Here is a 22,299-nt window from a genome sequence, read left to right on the forward strand (position 1 = left end):
CCACGCGATTGAACGCGCGCCTCGCCGATCAGCCGAAGGTGCGTCGCCGGCCGGATAATGGCTTATTAACAAAGCGTTGCCGAGGAACGCGGGGAAGTGACAGAGGGGCCTTGACGAGAATCGTACGAAGGAATCGAAAAGAGAGACGGAGAGAATGCGAGAATCCTGACGCCGGGAGTCGAGTCACGGGTTACTTCGACGCCTTCGTAGAAAGGGTCCCAACACAACGGGGCTTTAATTACGCCGATATCACGGTAATTAAGCCGATCAATGCGTGCTATTGTGCGCCAAGCGGAGAGCCTCAGTGCTTCACCCGGGTTCCTATCCGCAATCCCGACCACGAGCCTCCTCCGCACGCCACAAAAGCATCCCACCTTCCGTGAGGATACAAGGACGCATCCTGCCTGCAGTCGAATCTTCACCGCGACCACCTCACCGCCGCCACGCCGTGGAAAAGCCACGACAAAGAACGGGGAGGAGAATAAACACAGTGACTCTCCCAATCTTGTCGATGATACGCAAACCGTTGGGTCTTCTACCTACCGGTGACGCGAACATCGGACATGAAGAACCATCGTGGGCACTCGAATGGATCCCTTCATGGGGAGATTATTTCGTTCGATCGTTCGATCAGATCCGAAGCTGATGGAATTCAATGGAGGGGAACGCTTCGCGGAGCATTGTTTCTATGCTTTTCAATCCTTTTAATCCTTTAAAGCGTGACGACCGAACACTAAAATCGTTCGACATCTTTAATGCGTTGTACTTAATAGCGGTTGTTATATTTTGCAGATAGATTTAAGGGGTTCCTAAAGTGATAGAATTATCAACATTACAGATTAGAAAGTTCTCCGAATTGGCTGTATAACGTACAGATTGTAAAATCTTTTTACATAATTAAAATACAAAAAAAGATACAAGATAATCGATATGAAAAAATCAAAAAAGTTATTGTATTTAGTATCATTATAATTTTTTAATTTTTTCTCGCACTTTTTATGCATATTTTAATTTGCATAAAAAGATCTTGCAACTTGTACAGCCAATTCAAAGAATTACTTTTTAACCTGTAATGTTGATAATTCTGTCATTTTAGGATCTCCTTAAGATTTTCTTGTATTCAATTGATGTACTTCATTTTCATCTAATTATTATATGCAATTTTCTTATTAAAGAAGTATAAATTAAGATTGAGAGAGATATATATATAGTATATATTAGTTTTAATTTTAACATTGAATTTTTGTTTGTAAAACTTGTTTAGTACGTTCCATTAAGAAGAAAGTTGCTTTGCATAGTAATTTATAAAAGCACATTAAAGGCACCGTAATATTTCGTTCTATCTTGACGAACTACATTTATCTTTAATACTAATCTCTAAAATCACGAATATATCATTCCGTTTGAATATCTGATTGCGTACCTTAGATTGATATGCGGTTCACATGAAACACGTTGGAATGCCTCGTAGCAACGGATGGATAAAGTCATTAATTCCAAGTTGCATGCGATCCCCGTTCGCAAAGAAATACTTACATTTTTAAATAAACATACTGCAATTATGGTAATCAAATAAGCAAAAAACAAAGCCATACGTTCGTCTAATATCTCTCCAATATTTCTGTATACTGTATTTCAATCTTTATAACTACAACAACGAAAATATCAGTATAGAAAATTTGCGAATAATAATTCGCTATCTATCGGCTCGCAAATTCTCTATTAAATTCCTTTTCTTACGGCATGGAATTTTGACTTACAAAATCATCATCTTCCGAAATAATCACTGTTTGATGATCTACGCAGATCTTAATATACACGAATATATTCAATGCTATACACAGTTACAGTATTTCTCGATTTTCTTGATCATCTCATGCTAACCACGTACGATTATGTTATGATCTCAGATGTATATTTATTTCTTATGGAAAGAATACGTACACATACACTGCAAATATTTTTGAATCAATAAATATGATAAACGATGTATAAGCTTCCATCCTATATGTCATATTGAAATAAACTTATTCTTATCAGACAACATATATATATATATATATATATATGTTTTAAATTATTCCACCTTTCGAAAAATCTCAGTTTATTCGCTCCCTTTTTTATCCATCAGTAATTAGATAAATACATAATTTATCCGAAGGTGAAACAACTAATCCTCATTAATTTATATTTATATCAAAATAAAGAAACTCGTATACTTATGTTTGTAATTCTCGTTATCTCCTACTCATTCAATATGACAAAAATTTTCGAGAGTACATTTATTAGATTTACATAATTTATTTCCTTAATTAACGAATGAACGTCTAGTTGCTATGTGTTCATAAGTCTCTTCATTAAATTTTTGTACAAGACGCAGAAAGCGATTTAAAAAACCGAGAGAAAGAAAGAAGGCGCGTTTGTTTGCTACTGCCTATACAATTTTTCAGTGTTTGTCATAAGAGTTAGGACACTGAACATCTCTTTGCGAAGAACCGCTTCATCCGGTGTACCCCACTGTTTCAAGCAAGAAAAATGTTCAGAAATGCGCCGACTTTGTTCCTCACTTTTTGATTTTAATGTCTGTTTGTCCCACCATTTCCTGAAACATGTACCAGAGGACAAACTGGATGCGTTCGATTCTTTATCCACAACTCACGCAGAGATATGGGGATTCCATTAGTCGTGTTTACTTGGGACTGTCAGAGCGCATTGAGAGACATATAGACTAGCAAAATATAAACCACGCTCTAATAAATTATTAGTAATAATAGATTGCGCTCATTTATCTTATAAAATTAATTAATGGATATGATTAGAAACGTTGCGAAATTTCCAAACTACATATTATTAAATATAACTAAAACAGAGAAACTTTTTCATAGAATTAAAATATCTACGTAAAGATGATTTCTCAAATTTTTATTATTTAAATTAAAGAAACGTACGATAATTTGTTATAACATAAATATATATTCAACTGCATATATATGAAAATATATCGTACATTGTATAGTTATAAGATTTTTATATCCAATCAAAGATAATTTTTCATTAGAATCGAAAGAGTAAGAAACACAGTTCGTACGTTTTTAAACATGTTTCAATATTATGTAAATTTGTATTGACCAATTGTATTATTTTTAGGTCACGGTCACCGGTTCAACCACGACAAGTACGAATACAGTCCATCCTAGTGTAAACGATATGGACTGGTTCGCCGGTGTCGCCGAGGAAGAATTATTGTATTACACCGGCGTCGGCAACGACGTCGATTCCTTGTGGGCTGTTATTGGGAGCTTTGTACCGCCGCCACCTAGACCACCTTATCTACCCGAAGAGAGCATCGCCACCGATGGGCTCACCACCTGCGATTTGTGTTCGTGGGCATGGAGAAATGATAGGCATTCTTTTTCTCTGGATGGCACCCTTGGTAAGTCTTACATTTTTCGTAATATTAGAATGCTATCATTTTTCTGTTCAGAGGATGTGCTAGTTAATTTTAATTTAACTATTTGTTATACAAATGTAAGCAGAAGGAAGGAAATTTGACGTATAAAATCCGCTCTTATAAAAGCTAGTATACATATAGACATAAAAAAATGTATAAATAAAATTATATCTTCAGAAATAAGTCCTGTGACACACTAAGATTAAAACATTCACAAGTAAAAAATTATGTACGAGAAATTAATCCTTTTTACAAAATCAAACTACTGATATTTAAATAAAATAAAACACTAAAAAAATAAGTACTTTAATTTCTCATTCTGTGTTTTATGCGGTTAACTTTCAAACATTGGATTTTATTCAAACGCTTTAATTGTTCCATATTAAGTCACTCGAACGCAATTCAAGGAGTTTCTATCAGGCACGAGTAGAAGTACTATCAAAATATGTTCGCTTCAAGTAATACGGCGTTTGCTAAGCTCTGTCAGTTTTTCTTGTCATCACTTCAGCTAGTAGTTCTCAAAAGACGAGTGTTCTTTCGAGCCATACATCTGTCCACATCAGGACCGAGGGTTATTCCTCGTATACACACTCGACTGTGTTTGCAACGTATTTATTCGTCAAACAGCTTTTCCAGTCTAGTACGTGCTTCAAGATTTGGGGAGATCCCTCTCGAATAAACGTCAACGAAGGTTCATTGTAACGAAGCTGTGAAATTCTTATTCCTCTAGAAACCCTAATGAAGCACGTTCAAATTCTCTTGTAATTATATCATACATAAATTATTATTTCATGTATTATTCTAATATAATTTATTCTAATATAAAATTAAAAAAAAGATAAATATATAAATTAAACAAAGGAAGATTTTTTTTATTGAAAAGTTAAACGTTAATTATGTAACAGTTGTGGTACATTTTATAAGAATACCTACACATGCTACGACTTGGCTTGCGAACTTTTCAAAGATTTTTATTTCTTACTCTGCCTACTGCGCGCAGGAAGTGTTACACGAGGATTTTCATTATTCCAAATTGCTCCAAATCAAGGGTTGGACACAGGATAAATGTCGGTTCGATGATGAGAGAGCTTATTATTACAAGCACACGAGGTGATTGTCTTAAGCACGTTCATTAAACGTAATGATTAGTAATGCAAAGGTGGCATACAACGACATACATGCCGCGTTTTTATCTCTTCTGTCGTGATTTTTGTCAGATCTTAATTAGGAGAGTGCAAAATGCATTCAATATACAGTTTTACATAATAATAGATAATGTTATATTATTTTCTCATGTATAATTACATGTTAAAAGAAACAGAAAATGATAATGCTGTATAAAAGACAGAAACAAATTGAAAATTATTAAAACCGCAGTAGATATTATAGAAGATTGCCACGCAACATTATTGAAAATTTCATGTTGTATTTTCTTATCTTATTCATTTCTTGTCTCTTATCTGTATTAGTTAGCATTAATTATTGTAACAGACATTGTCGCTAAAATTGTTTCCATTTTTTTTTATAGCGAAGGACACCCTCCAAATATATTATTTATACACTGATCAAATATTTTTTTGTTCTTCATTTTAAAATGAAGGAAATTGATCAAAATATTAATAAGTGCATTGCAACGATAACAATTGCCGACTACAAGAGAATTCGTCAGACCTTCCTTTACGTTTCCTATCGTAACGTGTAAACTGTAAGGGATAATTCTCGGATGCTTTCCCCCAACGTAGGCCGACCTTCACATCCGGTTGATGTGCCCCGACCAATCAGAAACACGCCGGTCCCGCTCTCATGGTTCTTTCTTTCGGAATCGGTGTTCGCACATACGCACGAAACATACGCAAGTTTCTGCATCATGACACGCGGTGCTTCCCCACTCCTTCGGTGGGCCTCTTCAGGGGCCTCGCCCCTATCCTCTTCCGTCCCGCGGACCCCGTCGTCCGGGCTCGCATTATCGCCATTACCATGAATTCCCGCAGTTATTACGCCTCTGTTGCACCGCCACCAAAATGGCGGCTGGGTGCATCCTACCGTGCGAGGAGGACGCACACTTCGTTTGCTCCTCTTTTTATTGTGGCGCCTGCGCTGCCGGCATGTCGTGCTACGTTATACCGCTCGACAATTAACGTCGAGAATGGCGGCGATCGACGGTGGGGATAATTGACCCTGTCAGAACTATGACAGCACTTTTATACTGTTGCATGATTCGCTGGGTCGATCTCTTCTCGTACTTTATATTTCGTATCGTATAACTGTAACGTATTTCCGGTCGCGATGAAAGCCGAGGTTTCAAATTAGATTCGAATCTAATCCCCCTTGATCGTTCAAGCCTTTGTTTCCGACGATAAAATCGTTTGATATCTCTTGCAAGTTCAATCACAATACCACAGACAGATCTCTATGTGCGTGTGAACAGAGCACACGCATATAACCATTTATAAACTTCGAATGAAAGCTGTTAGTCATTACGTCATCGTCATACCAATTAAATCTTAATTACTATCATGTTATAACTTGTTCTAACTTGAGAAAAAATTTACTCATTCTATTATCTTCATAAATGCACGCGTCATGTATTACATGGTATACGAGAAACATGTTTCGACGTGCGACTCTGCGTCCTCGTCGCCAAATCGTGTACATCGAAGTATGGCGCACGAGTGGAACCTGGCGATAAATAAAGAAAATAGAACCGGAGCAAGAGAGCGGTGCATCAGGGGCTTCAAGGAGGCTGGCAACGGCGGTAATCATCGCGTCACTTCCCATCCTTCACGACGTAATAATTACGAGATCGCGCCTCTTACTCTCGACGTGATGCAGGCCCGTGCTTGTCGACGAGGAAAGACAACGAGAGAGGCGGGGAGACCGGGACCAAAGAAAACAGAGGAGAGAGCGGACTTAATGCGAGCTTGCGAGTATCTTTCGGTCTTTTGCCTCGTGTCGACGTAGGCCGCACGATTCGGCGTGACTTCAACAGCGAGCAATAACTCGTACATTTCGCACTCGAAGATCTGCGCGAAGCTTCGTTAACGCTCGACGAGGGTGGCATTTATTATGAACGACGAGTAAAAATTTCACACGGAGAGCCAGTGAGAGATTCGCAAATAGAACAAAAGGTGATTAATTATTGTACTCTCAAGGAATGTTTCAGTCAAGGAAGTGTGTCAAGTTAACCGAGAAAAGTAGTTCGTGTACTTATTAAGTTTTCAAGTGCACAATAGTGGACGTTAAATTTGACTTATTAAAAAGAATTAAAAAATATATAAATTTAAATTTTAACCCATTTTTGCAATCTTTTAATATCTCATAAAAATGACATGACATCAAATCTACAATATATTTTATTACATAATATAGATTGAATTATATTTATATTATAAATTAAATTATACATTTAATTATTATGCAAATTAATATTGCTAGAACCTCAATAAATTTTTAACAAATTTTTTAAATAAGATAGATCAATAAATCGAAGATAAATAGACTTGTTCATTTTTTATCATAACAATCTTTTATGGCATTTTCGTTTAATACATTCGTAAAAATAATCTGTATCATGACTAAATATATTTTTATCTATATAAATAAGCATACCGAAAAAATAAACTTCTATATATTTGTAAATATTTTTGTCTGTCTCTAATATTTATCTTTTATTGTGTTAGAAATCTCATATTTTAAAATAGTTAATCTCAGCGCTTTGCATCGGAATATAAATCGATTTAATAATGCGCGACGCATAACGGTGCGCGTATAAATTGCCAGACATTAATTGCACCACGACATTAAGCAAAGCGAACTACGCTGCACAAAGCAGCCAGTCTTGATTTCCAAAGAAATAAGAAATAATGAGTTGCGATATGTAAATCATCCTCGTTCAAATACTTCCGGTTTCTAAGACTCTAGGTTAGATTAAAGCATTAATAATTGCATTAATTGTAACAGGGAATAATTGGGCTATTCAGAATAAATTGATATCTTCATTAATTTATCCGATAGATAGAATTAAACTTCTCTGCAATACAATTCGAAATAAAACCCTCCTTTAAATAATCAAAAATCGTACATCTAATTCACGCTATGTGCCTGCGAGCATGTTTTGCTATTTCCACGGTACGATAACCAGCAGGTAGCCGTACTCTCTCGCGTACATCCGCACTGGACTGATGTTATCTCGTTGCGTATACGCCTGGACCAAGGGAATGTAACGAGGCCTCCTTTAGTTCAACGGTAAGCATCTCTCCTCCGTCTCCTCCGTTCCCTCTTCTTCTTCGCCGTTTCACATCGTCGTTTCCTTTGGTCCTCTCTATCTTCCTTTTTCGACGAGCCACAGTGTCGGGCATTCCCTGCGACGAAAGTAAGCACCTTCGCACCTATATATCGCACGGTGCCGACGAATGCAAACGAGAACGAGTAGCAAGGGGGTCCCGTGCGCGCGAGCGAAAATTTCATGGCCTAACTCTCGAGTCCCACCTTTCCGCCTCTTCATGTGGCCCCGAGCAGTACACTTTTAATCTAAAAGCCGATCTCGCCCACGTAGATTTATTGGCAGGACCCCCTCCCCCGGCGAAGCCGTATTCGAATGCGTAGAATTTAACATTTGTTACGTCGTTTCACGGAAAATAGAACATTTTTTAATTGAAAGAAAATCCAAAAATATGACAAAAAATGTTAGATTAATCGATGTATATAATCGCTTCTTAAGGAAAAGATTTGTATAGTTAAAGAAATTTTTATGACGATCATCCTATTATTAGCGACAAGACATGTTAAATACGGACGTTTTAGATGCATAATTAATGAATATATGAATCTACAAATGTATTTTAAAAAATAGGTGATAACATTTTAAATAATTGTGTACATCATGTGTGTACTTTCTTCTTCAAAATGAAATTTATATAGATATTGGTTCGTTTAATTCAATGCAGGAATATTATTTTTGTGCTTCGATTTATTGTTTGACAAACATGGAATAAAGACTCGTGCATTTATTAAAAAACGATATTAACAAAATGAAAAAATAGAAAATAAAAAAAGCTTCACGAAACAAAGCGACATGATATAATACCTAATTCCTGTAATAGGATAAGAACGTTCATAATTAACGTAAGCAGATTCAAACGTCTATAAAGTTTCTCGATTGTGTCGCCGGTATGAATACACAAGTAGACTTCATCAGACCGATGACGGATATGAAAAACGATTCGCGATCTCGCGGAGAGGCACGTATGAATTATCGCGGGCTCACTAATGCCATCAGATAGCTGTCATGAAAGCGGAGAAATTACACAGGAAGAGAGGCTAAGACTGGTGAGCGTATTAATCGTGCATTTTAGTGGATAATTAATTCAACTTCAAAGAGCCACGAGTTAATTATATGTAAATAAAGATCGCTGGCGTAGATAGGCAAATCATCAATCTTGCGAGAAGCGGTCGGCGTACTGCTATGTTCGCCGGCAAACACAGTGAATTATAGAAAACGGTAAATTGGATAATGGTACGTTTATTACCGAGATAGTGCATTGCACATCGATGCCCACGCGCGAGCTCGTGGCATGTATCGCACAATTTTGCTGCGACGGTCAGCGATCGAGCGCGCCGCTAACGATGATTGGTACGGAGTTAATTATCGTGTCCTCTATGTTATCTCCCTTTGACAGTCTCCTCGTACAAATTACTCAAAGATTACGCACCGAAGTTTACTTTATAATAGTGCATATTAATCACAACTACGAAGCTGTCGTAATCTACGTAATACCACGGCGATAGCCAGGACGCAGTAATTAGTGAGTCTCACGGTACACTAGTGCGCTAACGTTTTCATTAAAGCATCGAGCGAGGTTTATGACATTTCACTTAACCTGCGACATCTCATGCCGCTTGATTACATTTCGTGATTATACGATTCGCGTTATGCGATCCGTTGTCGCAACTTCTTTTTGACGCCTCGCAAATAATATGCCAATAAAATCTATTATCCATCTGTTCTTCATCGATGAACTCTCTGAACCGGCGCGGTGCAATAAATTGAAGTGAAACAAATATACATTTATGTTCAGTTCAGAGAGTTCATCGATAAAGAACAGACGATATGTTCGTGGCTCAGCGGGAAGAAATAAAACCGACGTAGTTAACCGTAAAACCGACACAAATTAAAATACCCATGCATTCCGGTATCCGCTGCTTAGCGACAAATTTATCATGATGTAAAGGTCGCAGACTTTTGCATAACGCATAGTGCATAAGAGAATCAACAAATTAGAATTCTTCCTTTCCTTCCATTTCACGGAAAAGAGGAACTTTGATTGGCTGATTCTCTTATGCACTATGCGTTATGCAAAAGTCTATGCTGCGGCCTTAAATATTCATTCTTACACAAAACGAATATCATTTAATTATATGAAATAGTACTTAATAGTAAAATAAGATGGTGTGTGTTTATTAATTTCTGATATGAATTACAAAGGCACCAGAATTAAAAATCTACTTTTTAAATTCTTTATATATATATATATATATAAAGTAACGAGAAGAAGCTCAGAAAAAACACTTTTATTCTTATCCAAGAGCTGTTAAGAAACCTTCTTTCACTGTCGTGTCTAAATTTTTCTCGAAGACCTTTCTTTAGCAGCAAGCTTGACTATTTATGCCTCGCTGTTTCCAACGGTATTTCAGCGTAATTAAGATTACAACCTAAAACGATTATATGAAGACGGTCGAAATCATTCCGGCGAGACTTCCTTATCTGTGGCACTTACCAAACTATGCCGAACATAGTCGCTTTATCTGGACGACACGAAATGTGGCGCGGTACCGGAAACATCCGCGTTCCACCTGCCGATGGCATCGCGCTCGTTTAGGAATGCTTGTAAAGACGCGATCGATCGTCAGAAGCGGTCGTTATTTATCGTTCTTTTTGTGAGAACAACTCGCGTTGTTTCACGTGGGAGTGCGGTTAGGGAGTGAGAACGCGAAAGAAGATGTTAACAGCCGTCACGTATCTCTATACTAAACGTCGTAGAAATACCACATCCGTGGCGATCGTCGTGAGTCAGGAGATTCAACGAACCCGGTGGCAACCCGCAGAGACCAACTTTTCCCACCCCGATTGCGGCGAAAGCTGTCGACCTCCTGCGCGGTGTGGCTGTTCTTCACAGAATTTTATACGAACCACCCAGAAGTATGGATGTCGAAATCTCGTACATCCCCTTGGCTGCTTATCTGAGATAATTAAGCTCTTATATTCCAATTTTACTCAAACTGTATTTGGAGAACGCTGCTATAATTTCTTTTTGCGTATATCATTAAGCTATCTTATTAATGTGAAAGGCTTATGAATTTTTATGTAACATTTTACAGACATTATAAATAAAAAAGGGTACACCTTTTTTATATAATGTGAAGGATTTTATTAATTTTATTTCAATGTACTAATTTTACGTTAAGTGTAGCGTCATTATTATAATAATTTTCGATTTCCGTGAAAAAAAATATATAAGAAAATGTAAAAATAAATTGATCGAATAGTCATAAAAAAAGTTGTACCCTTTTTTTATATAACATTTCAATTTTTTAAATAAAATCTTCAACCTTCTATTAAATACACGCGTTCATAATAGTAACTCTACAGACAAAAAGTTCTTCGGACGACACTTACGACTCGGACTATTACATGACGTTAAGAAATAGAGTCATCAAATTACGACTCATCGGTTATACCCCGGAGTGACCGATTGTAACGTCAAGTTCCGTAAACGCGACAATGGCGCCTTTGTTTTCCTCCTGGACCTCTTCTCGTACATTATTAACGATAACGCGCATGCCTCTTGAGAAGGTTTTTAAAGACATACTCCGGCTTCGTGAAGAAGTGCTCTTCTCTCTTTCTTGTTCTCCGCGCCTTTCTATTTCGCTTCTTTTTGGCCCAACGTGCGCAGAACAACCTATCCACTCGATTCTATTCTTACACTTTTACCCGACGTAGGTACGAACCTGACGTTGACGTGTACCAAGTACCTTCGAGCGGGTTTCTCGAGTTCAGGGTTGATGTAGTGTATGAGCGAACGATTCCGTTAACTAAGCTCCGTTTGTATAAGCATAGAGTATTTCTCACGAACAGCCACTGGGAATAACCGACTGATTCTTCAAGGGAAATTTTTTGTTTATTAATGCATGCGAACGCCATTAATATGCCAAAAGTTTCACTCGCGAAATTAGACATTACATGACACGTTATGAAAAGCTATCAATTGCATAATTATACTTTCACATATTAATAGGTATACTGTGTACCTGTGTACATCAATATTGAATAAATATTGAATTATTCTGTTGCGTTTTCAATACATTATTAGCATCTTCAGATTTTTACAATAATATATACACTTCTTTGTGCACTTATATTTATATTAATTATACTTCTATTATTTAAATCTCATACAATAACATTTTTAAATAATTAAGGATTGTTATCAAAATGCAAAATGCATTTAATGTTTCTAAAAAAACATGGCAGATACTTGACATGTCCAAAATTAATGAAATTATTTGTGATGTTTCTGATTGAGAATTTTTTAATAAATCATTCTAAATATTGTAAACGGGGAATTTACATATGTTTAAATTTTAATAGAATAACAAAATATATTTGGTACTTGTAAAAATGAAGATGCTTATCTCTTTATTGAGAGAATTTTATTGAGATATCTTATGTAATCATGCAATCATCAGCGGTACTTCTGCTATTGCGATTATTATCGTTGTTTCTGATATTATATAATCATCGTGACTATTGTTAGTGTACGGATTGCATCGTGCAGCACATTGATACCGTTTTACGCCTCCGGGGAAGCGCTCGGTTCTTCCATTGCGGCGACTTCGGAAAGCTGCCAATCAAGGCGCGATCGCGCTGCTCTTCTCGAAGGGCAGATTTCAGATCTGAGATCAACCGACGCAATCTGAATGCGGCGTTCAATAACCCCGCGGCTAAATGCGACGCGTTCACTAAGTACGAAGGACAATGTCCAGCCGGCGAGATTGTTCAGATAAATGCATCATTACTGAGCTTTGCAAAGCCTAGTACAGTTGAATCTCTTCCGCGTATCTATCCATCTATCTATCTATTTATTTGTATCATTTCTTTTTCTCTTCTCAAGCGTGTTACAAGTAACAGACAATCTTTTATCTCAACAAACGTAGATAGAGTTTTGTGTATGTACGTGTGGAGCATATAATATTTACGACTTAAATATTAAAGATTTTTTCTATCTAATTAAATTAAATGGCATTTACTTTGCTGCCATAAAAATTATTTTTAACTATAGTAAAAAAAATTTCTAATAAGATTAGTATTTAAAATAAAAGTCTAAACTTTAAATTTATGAAAAACTTGTTATTTTTTATAATATTTTCTGAAAATTAGATTGTTTATTTACTAATGACGCGAATTTACTTATCTTGAAATTAAATAAAAAATATAAATTCAAACACCAAATTGTTAAGAAAAGTGCACAGCACAATGATTCAAATGATGAGCGAACACTACGATGAATCAGTTCGGCGAGTTCGACCGTTAAATAAGAACGATTTATTCTGCACAGCTCGATGACGAGGATGAACTTAAGAACTCTCGCTCCGTAAAGTGTTGATAATTGATATTTGATCGCGTGCCAGGCCGGCAATTAAATGCTTTCAGGAAGCTGTTGCGGCGGCCGCGCGTCCTTTTTATCGTGCACGTCAAGCGAGAGAGAGAGGATCCGAGATGAAGCGCGCGTATACACGTGAAAAGACAACCGACTCTCTGACTGTCAGTTCGTCTGTCTCGCCGGCCACACCTTTGCGGACAGCGGACGAAGAAAGAGAAAAAGAGAGAACGAGAGAGAGAGAGAGAGAGAGAGAGAGAGAAACGAATGTGGAGGAGTATCTCGGCTGGTGAACCTAGAGATGGGATGACGGATAACTCCGTTCAGTCGATCGTTCACCTGGTGATGGATCTGTTCTCGATTATTCTTTATTCCCGGCATTTCCTCCGCACCCGTACTCTCCCTCATCACCAGAGTGCTGACTCGGGGCACGTTATGTACACCTTACACACATTTTCAATCATGATCTACCATTCGAACTTGTATGGCTTTATCGATTGTAAGTTGTAGATAACGAAAGGCTGAGCGGTGTAAAAAAAAAACTTGATAATACAAATTCTATCGAATTTTATCGTGTCATATTCGACCAGATAATGACGACGTAATAACAGTATTTTTGTTCTTTCTTTTTCTTACTTTTTCTTTTTCTCTTTTTTTTCGTCAACCCAGTAGATATCGATCACAGATTAGAATGATATAACGCACTGCTATCAAGACAGCTCATATTTCGCACATGGTCGGACCATATCGGATGAATAATTCAGCAGTCTCTTAATTCGAAATGTCATCATACGACCGTGATGCGCGAATCTTCTTGACCGTACGGTGCAAATCTGAACAGAATTTTTGTGACATCCGACATGCTTCGTTGGCACATTTCATATGCACATCCAACCGAATGTCGATTAGTTAGCACGACGTAAAACACAAGAAATCATGACCTTTTCTCGCGAGGTCATTTTTCTTTTTACCACGGATTAATTCGTTACTGCGGTTAATTGAATTAATAAAAATGTTCGAGCAACATAAGTCACGCATTTCGAAAACGCGATCGATACAACGAAATGATTTACATGCCATTATCGAGACCCGGCACACCGCGTATCTTTTATATTATACGAAAGTTCGAAAGTTGATGAACGATTAACGGTGAAAGTCTTACGGCGTGAATTACGATGTGTCCGAAAGACGCACCTAACACGCAGGGCGTTTACAAAGCTATAATCGATTTTTCGTCATCACTGTGGGAGGTTACGACCTGTGGTGATGATAAAGCTACTGAACGGTACAGCTTTAGAATGATAAATAGAAAGAAGCAGAAGATTATTGTGTAAGATAGACTGTACAAGCCATACGATTATAAAAAAGGTTGTAATGAAATATTGATAATAAATTACTTGGCAGTTCCAATATTATTGTATTAGAATAAAGAAAATAGAGATTATATTTTTATGACTAATTAAACTGCATATTGATTTTATATTTTTATATCAATATCGAAGTATTTCAGTATTTTCGGTTATTAGTTTTATAATTCCTTCATATTTTAATTTTGTTTATAGAAAACATGAATATAGTATAAATCATATTATATATTAGAGATAACAATAAACAATTAATAATATTTACAGTAATTTATAGTAATTATTTTTTTATTGCAATTGAATGCGGAAAATGAAAGAAGTTTGTTGATGATGAAGGACAAGTATCGACGAAATTTGTTAGTTTGGAATAAGATTTGTTTACAGAAGTGCTTCAGAATTAAACACTGGGATTAAATATCTCCTGACATACGAACAGCCGATTAGTCTACAAAGGAAACGTGCCTCGAATCTCTTAAATCTTCCAATTCTTCAACCTCTATAAGAAAATCGTAAAGATCAAATAAAAATGATTTGCGGTTGGATTAAATTCATTGCGTCTGAAACCTCAACCATTACTGGTTTTTTACTTATGTAGTTACTGTATTGGATTTCAACAGCACGGCGTCGTCTGATAAAACGAAATTGAAAAATTTAGTATATCACGTTTATCTTATACAGATTATTTATACTTTGTTTATTATTGTCCATATAACGCACGCGAATTACTGGTGGAGTATCAATGAAAATAATGACGCCTGTTAAATGGTCGATATAATGACTAAAAGCCCGCTGTATTTACGCGCATTTATGGAGAGGCATCTTATCAGGCTTGCTTTATACGTCTGTTTTAGTCGGTAGCGGGCGAATGTGAAAGAGACGTGAATATGTAATGATCAGTCTTACGAAGCCGCAGGTATATTGAGCCATCAGGTAGACGAGACAACCTTCCACAAACGATGCTTTTAAAATCTTTAGTCACCTGGGTTTTATTTATTAGCGACCGACTAATTTCTCGAATAATCATGCGAAATTTATTGTCACTGTGTGAGTTTTCTCGCTCGCATATCGAAATGTTGTATAACGATGAATAAAATACAGATATTATTGTTGGCCAAACTTTGCCTCTATCTACTTAAGCATTGTCTATTATTTTAAATTTATTAAAATCTTTTGAGCAATTAATAATGTCCAGTGTCATTAATTTTTTATCTTGAATCGATACTAATATACAGATTTTAAATCAATGCAACTTGAGAATATAGAAAATAACTGTAATTTAATTCATTTAACTAGCTACAATATAATTACATCAAAGCAATAAAACTGCATTTTTATTTCTTTATCTGTTCATTAATTTTAAATATCTACATGTTTTGTGTTTATTCTTATTAAAATTCCAATTAATTATAAAAAGACTAGAATTTATTTTCTCAGCAGCTTTATTCTCATCTTATTATTCCATCTTGTAATCGCACGCATTAAATTTGCACAAATCTTAGTTTTGTCAAATTTGGAATAAATCCTTTTCAACAAAGATAAGTAGTATTATTTCCTCACTAACATAAATTTTATGGATACTAACTCGTGCGTATTTTTTCCTAAAGCCGTTTTATAGCGGTCAAGTCAGGCAGATACAAAGAGCGCAATTAAGAGTAAAAACGTGAGCGCAGCTCAATAAAAAACGAAGAAATAATAAATAATGCAATTACTACAGAAATGACTACAGAACTCACCGACAAAAAGTATTGCGAAGTAACAGAGTCGACAGATAAGGCCCGCATAAATGAACTTAGGCCTCATCAAGCCTTTCGCTCACAAAGTTCAAAGCGTGAACGATTAAAGTTGCAATGGCGACAATGACAGAGGACAACTCAATTATCATGGCATATACGGTTTCGCAAGTTTTAAGCAATTCTTTCTATTTGCTGACTCAATGATTAATTTAGAGAGACTTGTTCTCTTCTTGTCAAAAACATAAATAAATTTTTAACATAAATAAGAGAAGACTAATATTTTCGGTCAAAGCGAATCTTGATGCTTAATAATATTCTCATTGATAATTATATTTATATATTCACATATGAATATTACTAAGTACCAAAATTCGCTTTCACCAAAAATGGCACTCTCCTCTTTTATTCTTGTTTCAAAAAACATTTCTCGATTTCACTAAATAAATTTTTTAAATTCTATATAATTAAAAAAGCACGATATAATTTATATAAGTTACACTCGAAATAATATATTTTCCGCTTGAATTCAAATTATCTCTACTCGAATGGAATCATAAAAAATTTAATATGAAGATATTCTCTCGAAATTAGATATCAAAGTGTTGCGGAGAAAAATTTTTATCAAATCGATTCGAATCGATCAAAAAACTTATATAGGTATGTGATGCACGGAGATGTGTGGACCGTCCTGTATATGAACAATGTTGTTCTGCAAGAAAGACGCGGTCGAAAGACCCCTGGTGTGCCCGCCGGTCCTTGGCGTGGCGGGTAAATTATTGTTCTTAATGACATATTTATCGGTGGTACACCGCGCCGTGGATACCGGGAACCGAGACATTGAGCCGCTGCTCCGTCCGTTTCGTGGTAAACCACCGGACTCGCTAATGTCTTATTCAACCCGTCCAAACCATTTCGGTTTCCATTTTCGCCTCTGCGAAAGATGACAAACACCTGATGACTATATTGCCAACTAGAATTTATTTTATTTACGTCGTATTTTGACGCGAACAAAATAACAGCTATTAGGAATTTCTTTCTCACAAATCACAAATAATTAGAAGACAGAAAAAAAATCATCAAATAATAAAAAATATCAAATTAAATAGTAGAAAAAATATCACTAAATAACAAAAGAATCATAAACATAGAAAATATAGAAAGAGCAAATATGAAAAATATATTGCATAATAAACATAATATATATTATAGTAAAATTAATTATTAGGAAAATTAATTTAAATATTATTGGCATTATTATTTAAGTAAATATTTCAGTCCATTAAAAAATTTATCTAATGAAATCCTGAATAAAGAAATCGCGATTTTGCAATCATGATATCTTTCTATATTAAAATATATGACTCATCTTCTTTAAGTCAACCTCATTAATAAAATAAAAAATATCGAAATTCGTCAAATATACACCTTTATCTGTACATCGTTCATTTCATTTATCGGATTTCTTATATAACGAGAAAAATTAATTCAAATCTCTTCAGTCTCATTAATGGAGAAGATAAGGTTTAATTATAGCCATTAACAGTTTAACATTCGATGCATTCTCGAATTAGTGATGGCTAATGGAGATTAATATGCCATAATGAATGATAACTGTTTTCAAACATAAACCTGAAAGAAAGTTCAATGAATCGCAGATATAAGAAGCCACAGGCAGCTTTGGCAAACTTCTTCTGTGTAAAAAAGACAAGAGAGAAGAGGAGGCGCAATACACAACTCGACGTCGCTTTCGCACATGTATTCGTCTTTCGAGACGAGAAATCTCGCGCGAGCCTTTTTGCGGAGCCGAATCATTCTTTAATGATGATTAATGAACGACTCGTATTTCTTTCTACGCGCGCGTTTACATAAAGTCCACCTTCGGTAATTAGCTAAACCGGCCGAAATCCGACGGATCGTGGATGCGAAACGTTTGTCGCAACGTCTGACTAGTCATGCAGTCATATATTAAATGACCGCTTAATTAGTTCGCCAATTCCGCAATGACAATCACTGAACCTGTTCTTGTGACGCAAAAAATATATGTGACTTCTAACAATGTGTGCGTCATGAACAGTGCATGTATGCGTTAAAGGATGTTAATAATGGGATTTTTGCACGACGACCTCAACCGCGGCATATCAGGAAAATTATTCAATAAATCAGTAATTCCCTCTAAAAGAAACGATAAGTTGAAAAAAAGTAATTAATGTATATCGTACTTCGATTAACAAAAACTAATATCAGCAGAAATTGCATTTTATCTCTGATGATACGGTCCCTCCCTAATTCATTCGGATAATAACATACTGTTTGAAAATATTAACCAAGCAGTCGAATCTGATTTATTCAGATAATGCTTTCGCTGTTACTCCAATAATTGGGTAGTCAGTTTCTTAATTATTCTCTTTCTACGCTGAGAAAAAGAGTCAATATTGCAAATAAATTTCATGTATGACGTTTTTTTAAATACTATTGGTTATAAAAAATTTGACTGCGATGACGAAATATACATTGTTATAAAATACATCTCATTAATTGTAAAAAATAAATGGTTTATTTGCGACGAATAAAATTTTATTTCACGTATTTAAATAAGGATTTATTTCAATGAAATAAACATTATGTTTTATAAATAAATTTTTAAGTATCTTTTTCTCAGTGTATCTGAATATTATCAAGCTCGTGAATTGACAATGTAATTTCGGCTCATGTTCATAGAATCTTATATATATTTGTTTATTAGCGATTTATAAAATAAATCGAAAACAATATACACAACGCAAAGTGACGGGACATCGCCGGAAGAACAGTAATAGCATTCGAAACAAATATTGGCGCATTGTACGCCGGCGCAATTTTTCAAGGCGGCCGAGAAGCACGCATTTATCGCGGAAAGAGGATAATTAAGGTAAATCTCTAATTACCTTTACGCGGTTGAAGGGCGTTAAGGCCGCAAGGCGCGTAAAGGGAGAGGAAGTCCTGGGGCAAAGATAATGACAACTCGCTATAATTACGCATATTGAGCCGCGGCATAATTTCACAACGACGGGGGAGCGAAAGGGCACTCTCGCTTAGCATTCAAATTGGCCGTGTCAAATATTCGTTGTCTGTCCACCGGCTTTTATTCCGAGTTCGCACGCCTGTACGCCGTAAATAATGCAGATTGCGGCGGTGCCGTTTCAAAAACAGAATTCGTGACAGAGAAACCGTCGACAGAAACCATCACTTATCTTCCGAATAAGAATGATGAGCAAAATGAATTACATCTTGAATTATGCATACATTCGATAAGTAAGAACCTTGAATTCTGTTCTCATCACGTATATGCACATTTAATATTAAATGTATTAATAAATAGCGCAATATAAGCTCAAGCTTCATATAAATATTATACTTTCTATATTTTCTATAGTTTTATTAAACAAATATGCAATAATTTGCATGATGAACACGTAGACGACCATTTGTGGTTTATAATGAATAATCAAGAAAAATATTAAAATATAGTTTGATTAAATATTAAAGTACAGCTTGATAAATTTTATATAATGACACAATTATGTGTTCATTGATTGCAACTCTTACAAAGTGTAACAACTTAAGAACATCAACAAAAGTAATTAGAATAAAATATTTTATACTCGTGTGTTGCATGTCATTGAATCGCACCCGATTTGATCAAGAGCTTCTTAAACGAGACACGCCACCAGTAATTTTCATGCATACACCTATGAGCGAGTAATTGCTAATTTGAATAATGACTGCATAAAATGCTATTTTACTTGATGGAACATACGTCCTTTACCAAAGTCCAAACTCTGGAAATTGTTCTGGATTATATTTTCTAAGTTATTCGCATGTCTTCTCTCAGACAAAAATTTCACGGAATGCTGATAATAGCATGCGCAAAAACAGGCCAGTATGAGCCAGAATGTCCGTAGGATAATCAGAATAAATCACGCTTAATAAGTGGCGATTAAACGACACGAATATTCATATAAATAACTAACAATAAGTAATTGGCTTCTAATGTAAATTGTAAACCTTACGTTATTTCATTGAACCAATATATCCCGTGTAAAACAAAATCGAGTCAACTTAACATGGTTAATGTTCATAGCGTGATCGTTGCCGGTGGTAGCGAACACGTGTAAAAACGGTGAACACATGCTAACGTGCTGCGATTCGGTGTTTCACATATCGACCCCCCATGAATCCGTACAAATCGAAAATTAGATCCAGACTGGGTCGCGAAAGCTTCTCGAGAGAAAAAAGAAAGGGAGAGAGAGGGTGCTTGGTTATTCGCGGGGCTCGTAATTGGAGTCTGGAATCCTGAAATACGAGGCGGACTCTGGGCCACCTGTCGAAATGGATCGCAGAACGATCTCGATGGAACGAGGCGGTTGCGAAACCAGTAAAAAGAGAATTCGCGCGAGATATATGCGATATATATATAACGTGAACACTAGGATCAATAAAGAATGTAGGCGTACGACTATCGAAATCTAGAAAAATATTGAGTGTGCTACGAGGAGGCGGTTATCGACGAAATCTCGATGAGAAACTTTAACGGTATGCGAAGACCGGTTGAGGGACCCGTAATGGCAGAACAGCGTTGAATTTACCGATCGAAGTTACCGGTGAAGTTTGTCGCTTCCATGCATAAACCGTTGGCGTATATTGTTATCCAAAAAGTATTGTGACATGAATCCATTTCACCGTTTTTGTTATTAACTCATTTGAATAAATATATGTATTTCCACAGCAGCGAAACACGGCCTCACGTGAAGAGACGCTTGCATTGTTGCAGATATTGTGTCATTTTTATGCAAAGCTAGTCGAACTACATATACAGTAACTTTCTCAAAAAATACAGTTTGCTACGAAGCGTTGGCGTAAAATTACAAACCTCTCTATTTGCGTCACTAGTGTAATAACATAAATTTACTAACATTTCAGTTTCTTTAATAATATACTTTCTTATCCGAAAATATAATGCTCCAAATAATTATTACTTGTCAATGAAATGATAAAAAAGAATAAGATCAATATATTCATTTCCGCTTTGATATCACTATTCATTATTCAATACGAAATTCTTAAAGTTGATCAAAATAAAATATATGCTTCAATTATCACATAAATCACATAAAATTTCAATATTTAAAGAAAAAAGGAAAAATATCCAGAGTGAAGACTAATATATCGATTTCCCATTTAATATGATCGATCGAGTGATATTCGCATATTGTAAATTGACAAAAGTTTCTTCAGAATTAACAGAATTATAAATACGTATTCAATAATCCTAATCTTATTATTAATATATCTGTTACATATATTATTCTGCTTTTTAAATCTCACGTACGTGACTAAAATTGCACAAGGAATACGACTATCCTTTAACCGCGCATTCCAAACGGATCGCAATAGAATCTAACGAGATTAAATGATCGTATAGTATCATCTATGAGAGAAGTTATGACTCCAAGCGAAAAGCTTATCGTTTTGTTCTTATTTTCGTTTATGTCTAACAGTCGATCGCTTTTGAAACGGTAAAGCGATGAAGCGAGCATACACTAAGCCGCCGTCGTATATTAAACCGCGATCGTGGATAATATGTGAGAGGTGAAGCAGATGTTGCGGTCGGCCCGATCGCGAAAACAGTGGCGGATGATCGCGGTTTCTTACAAGGGAGAGGAGATAAATTGTGTTTTATATGATCATGATACTGAAAAAAAAGTGTGTGTTACATCAATACAGTCATTTGATCAACCGAAATCACTGGCAGATCTTAATAAATATAACTGTTTATATATAAGTAAATATAATAAAAAATGAAATAATTCCTACCGGGGATTCCATTTCGAATAATTTTATAATATATGCTCAGAATACAACAAAACGAACAAAAAATTAACTGTGCCTTTAAAGTTCAACATTGCCGGCGCAGAGGATTAAGATAAAATCTAATACATTACGGAAGATATCTTGCCAAACGTTTGCACTTGATCAACCAAAATAAAAACCAAAGGAACCAAAGGAAAAATGCGATATACAGTTAAACATAATTTCTACATCATTAAAATTTCAGT

The 22,299-nt window shown here is 35.7% G+C and overlaps 1 protein-coding gene across 1 annotated transcript in view; it reads left to right on the forward strand.

Moving 5' to 3' along the window:
* Positions 1 to 22,299, forward strand: part of LOC108731278 (TSC22 domain family protein 1) — a 76,250-nt gene that overhangs the window by 38,897 nt on the left and 15,054 nt on the right. Inside the window, exon 2 of the mRNA XM_018461531.1 lies at positions 3,148 to 3,433. Within this exon, the coding sequence (XP_018317033.1) occupies positions 3,148 to 3,433 (286 nt within the window). The remainder of the gene's footprint in view (positions 1 to 3,147; positions 3,434 to 22,299) is intronic.

Source organism: Mycetomoellerius zeteki, unplaced genomic scaffold (assembly GCF_001594055.1).
Source record: "Mycetomoellerius zeteki isolate Tzet28-1 unplaced genomic scaffold, Tzet1.0 scaffold122, whole genome shotgun sequence".
Taxonomy (NCBI): Eukaryota; Metazoa; Arthropoda; class Insecta; order Hymenoptera; family Formicidae; genus Mycetomoellerius; species Mycetomoellerius zeteki.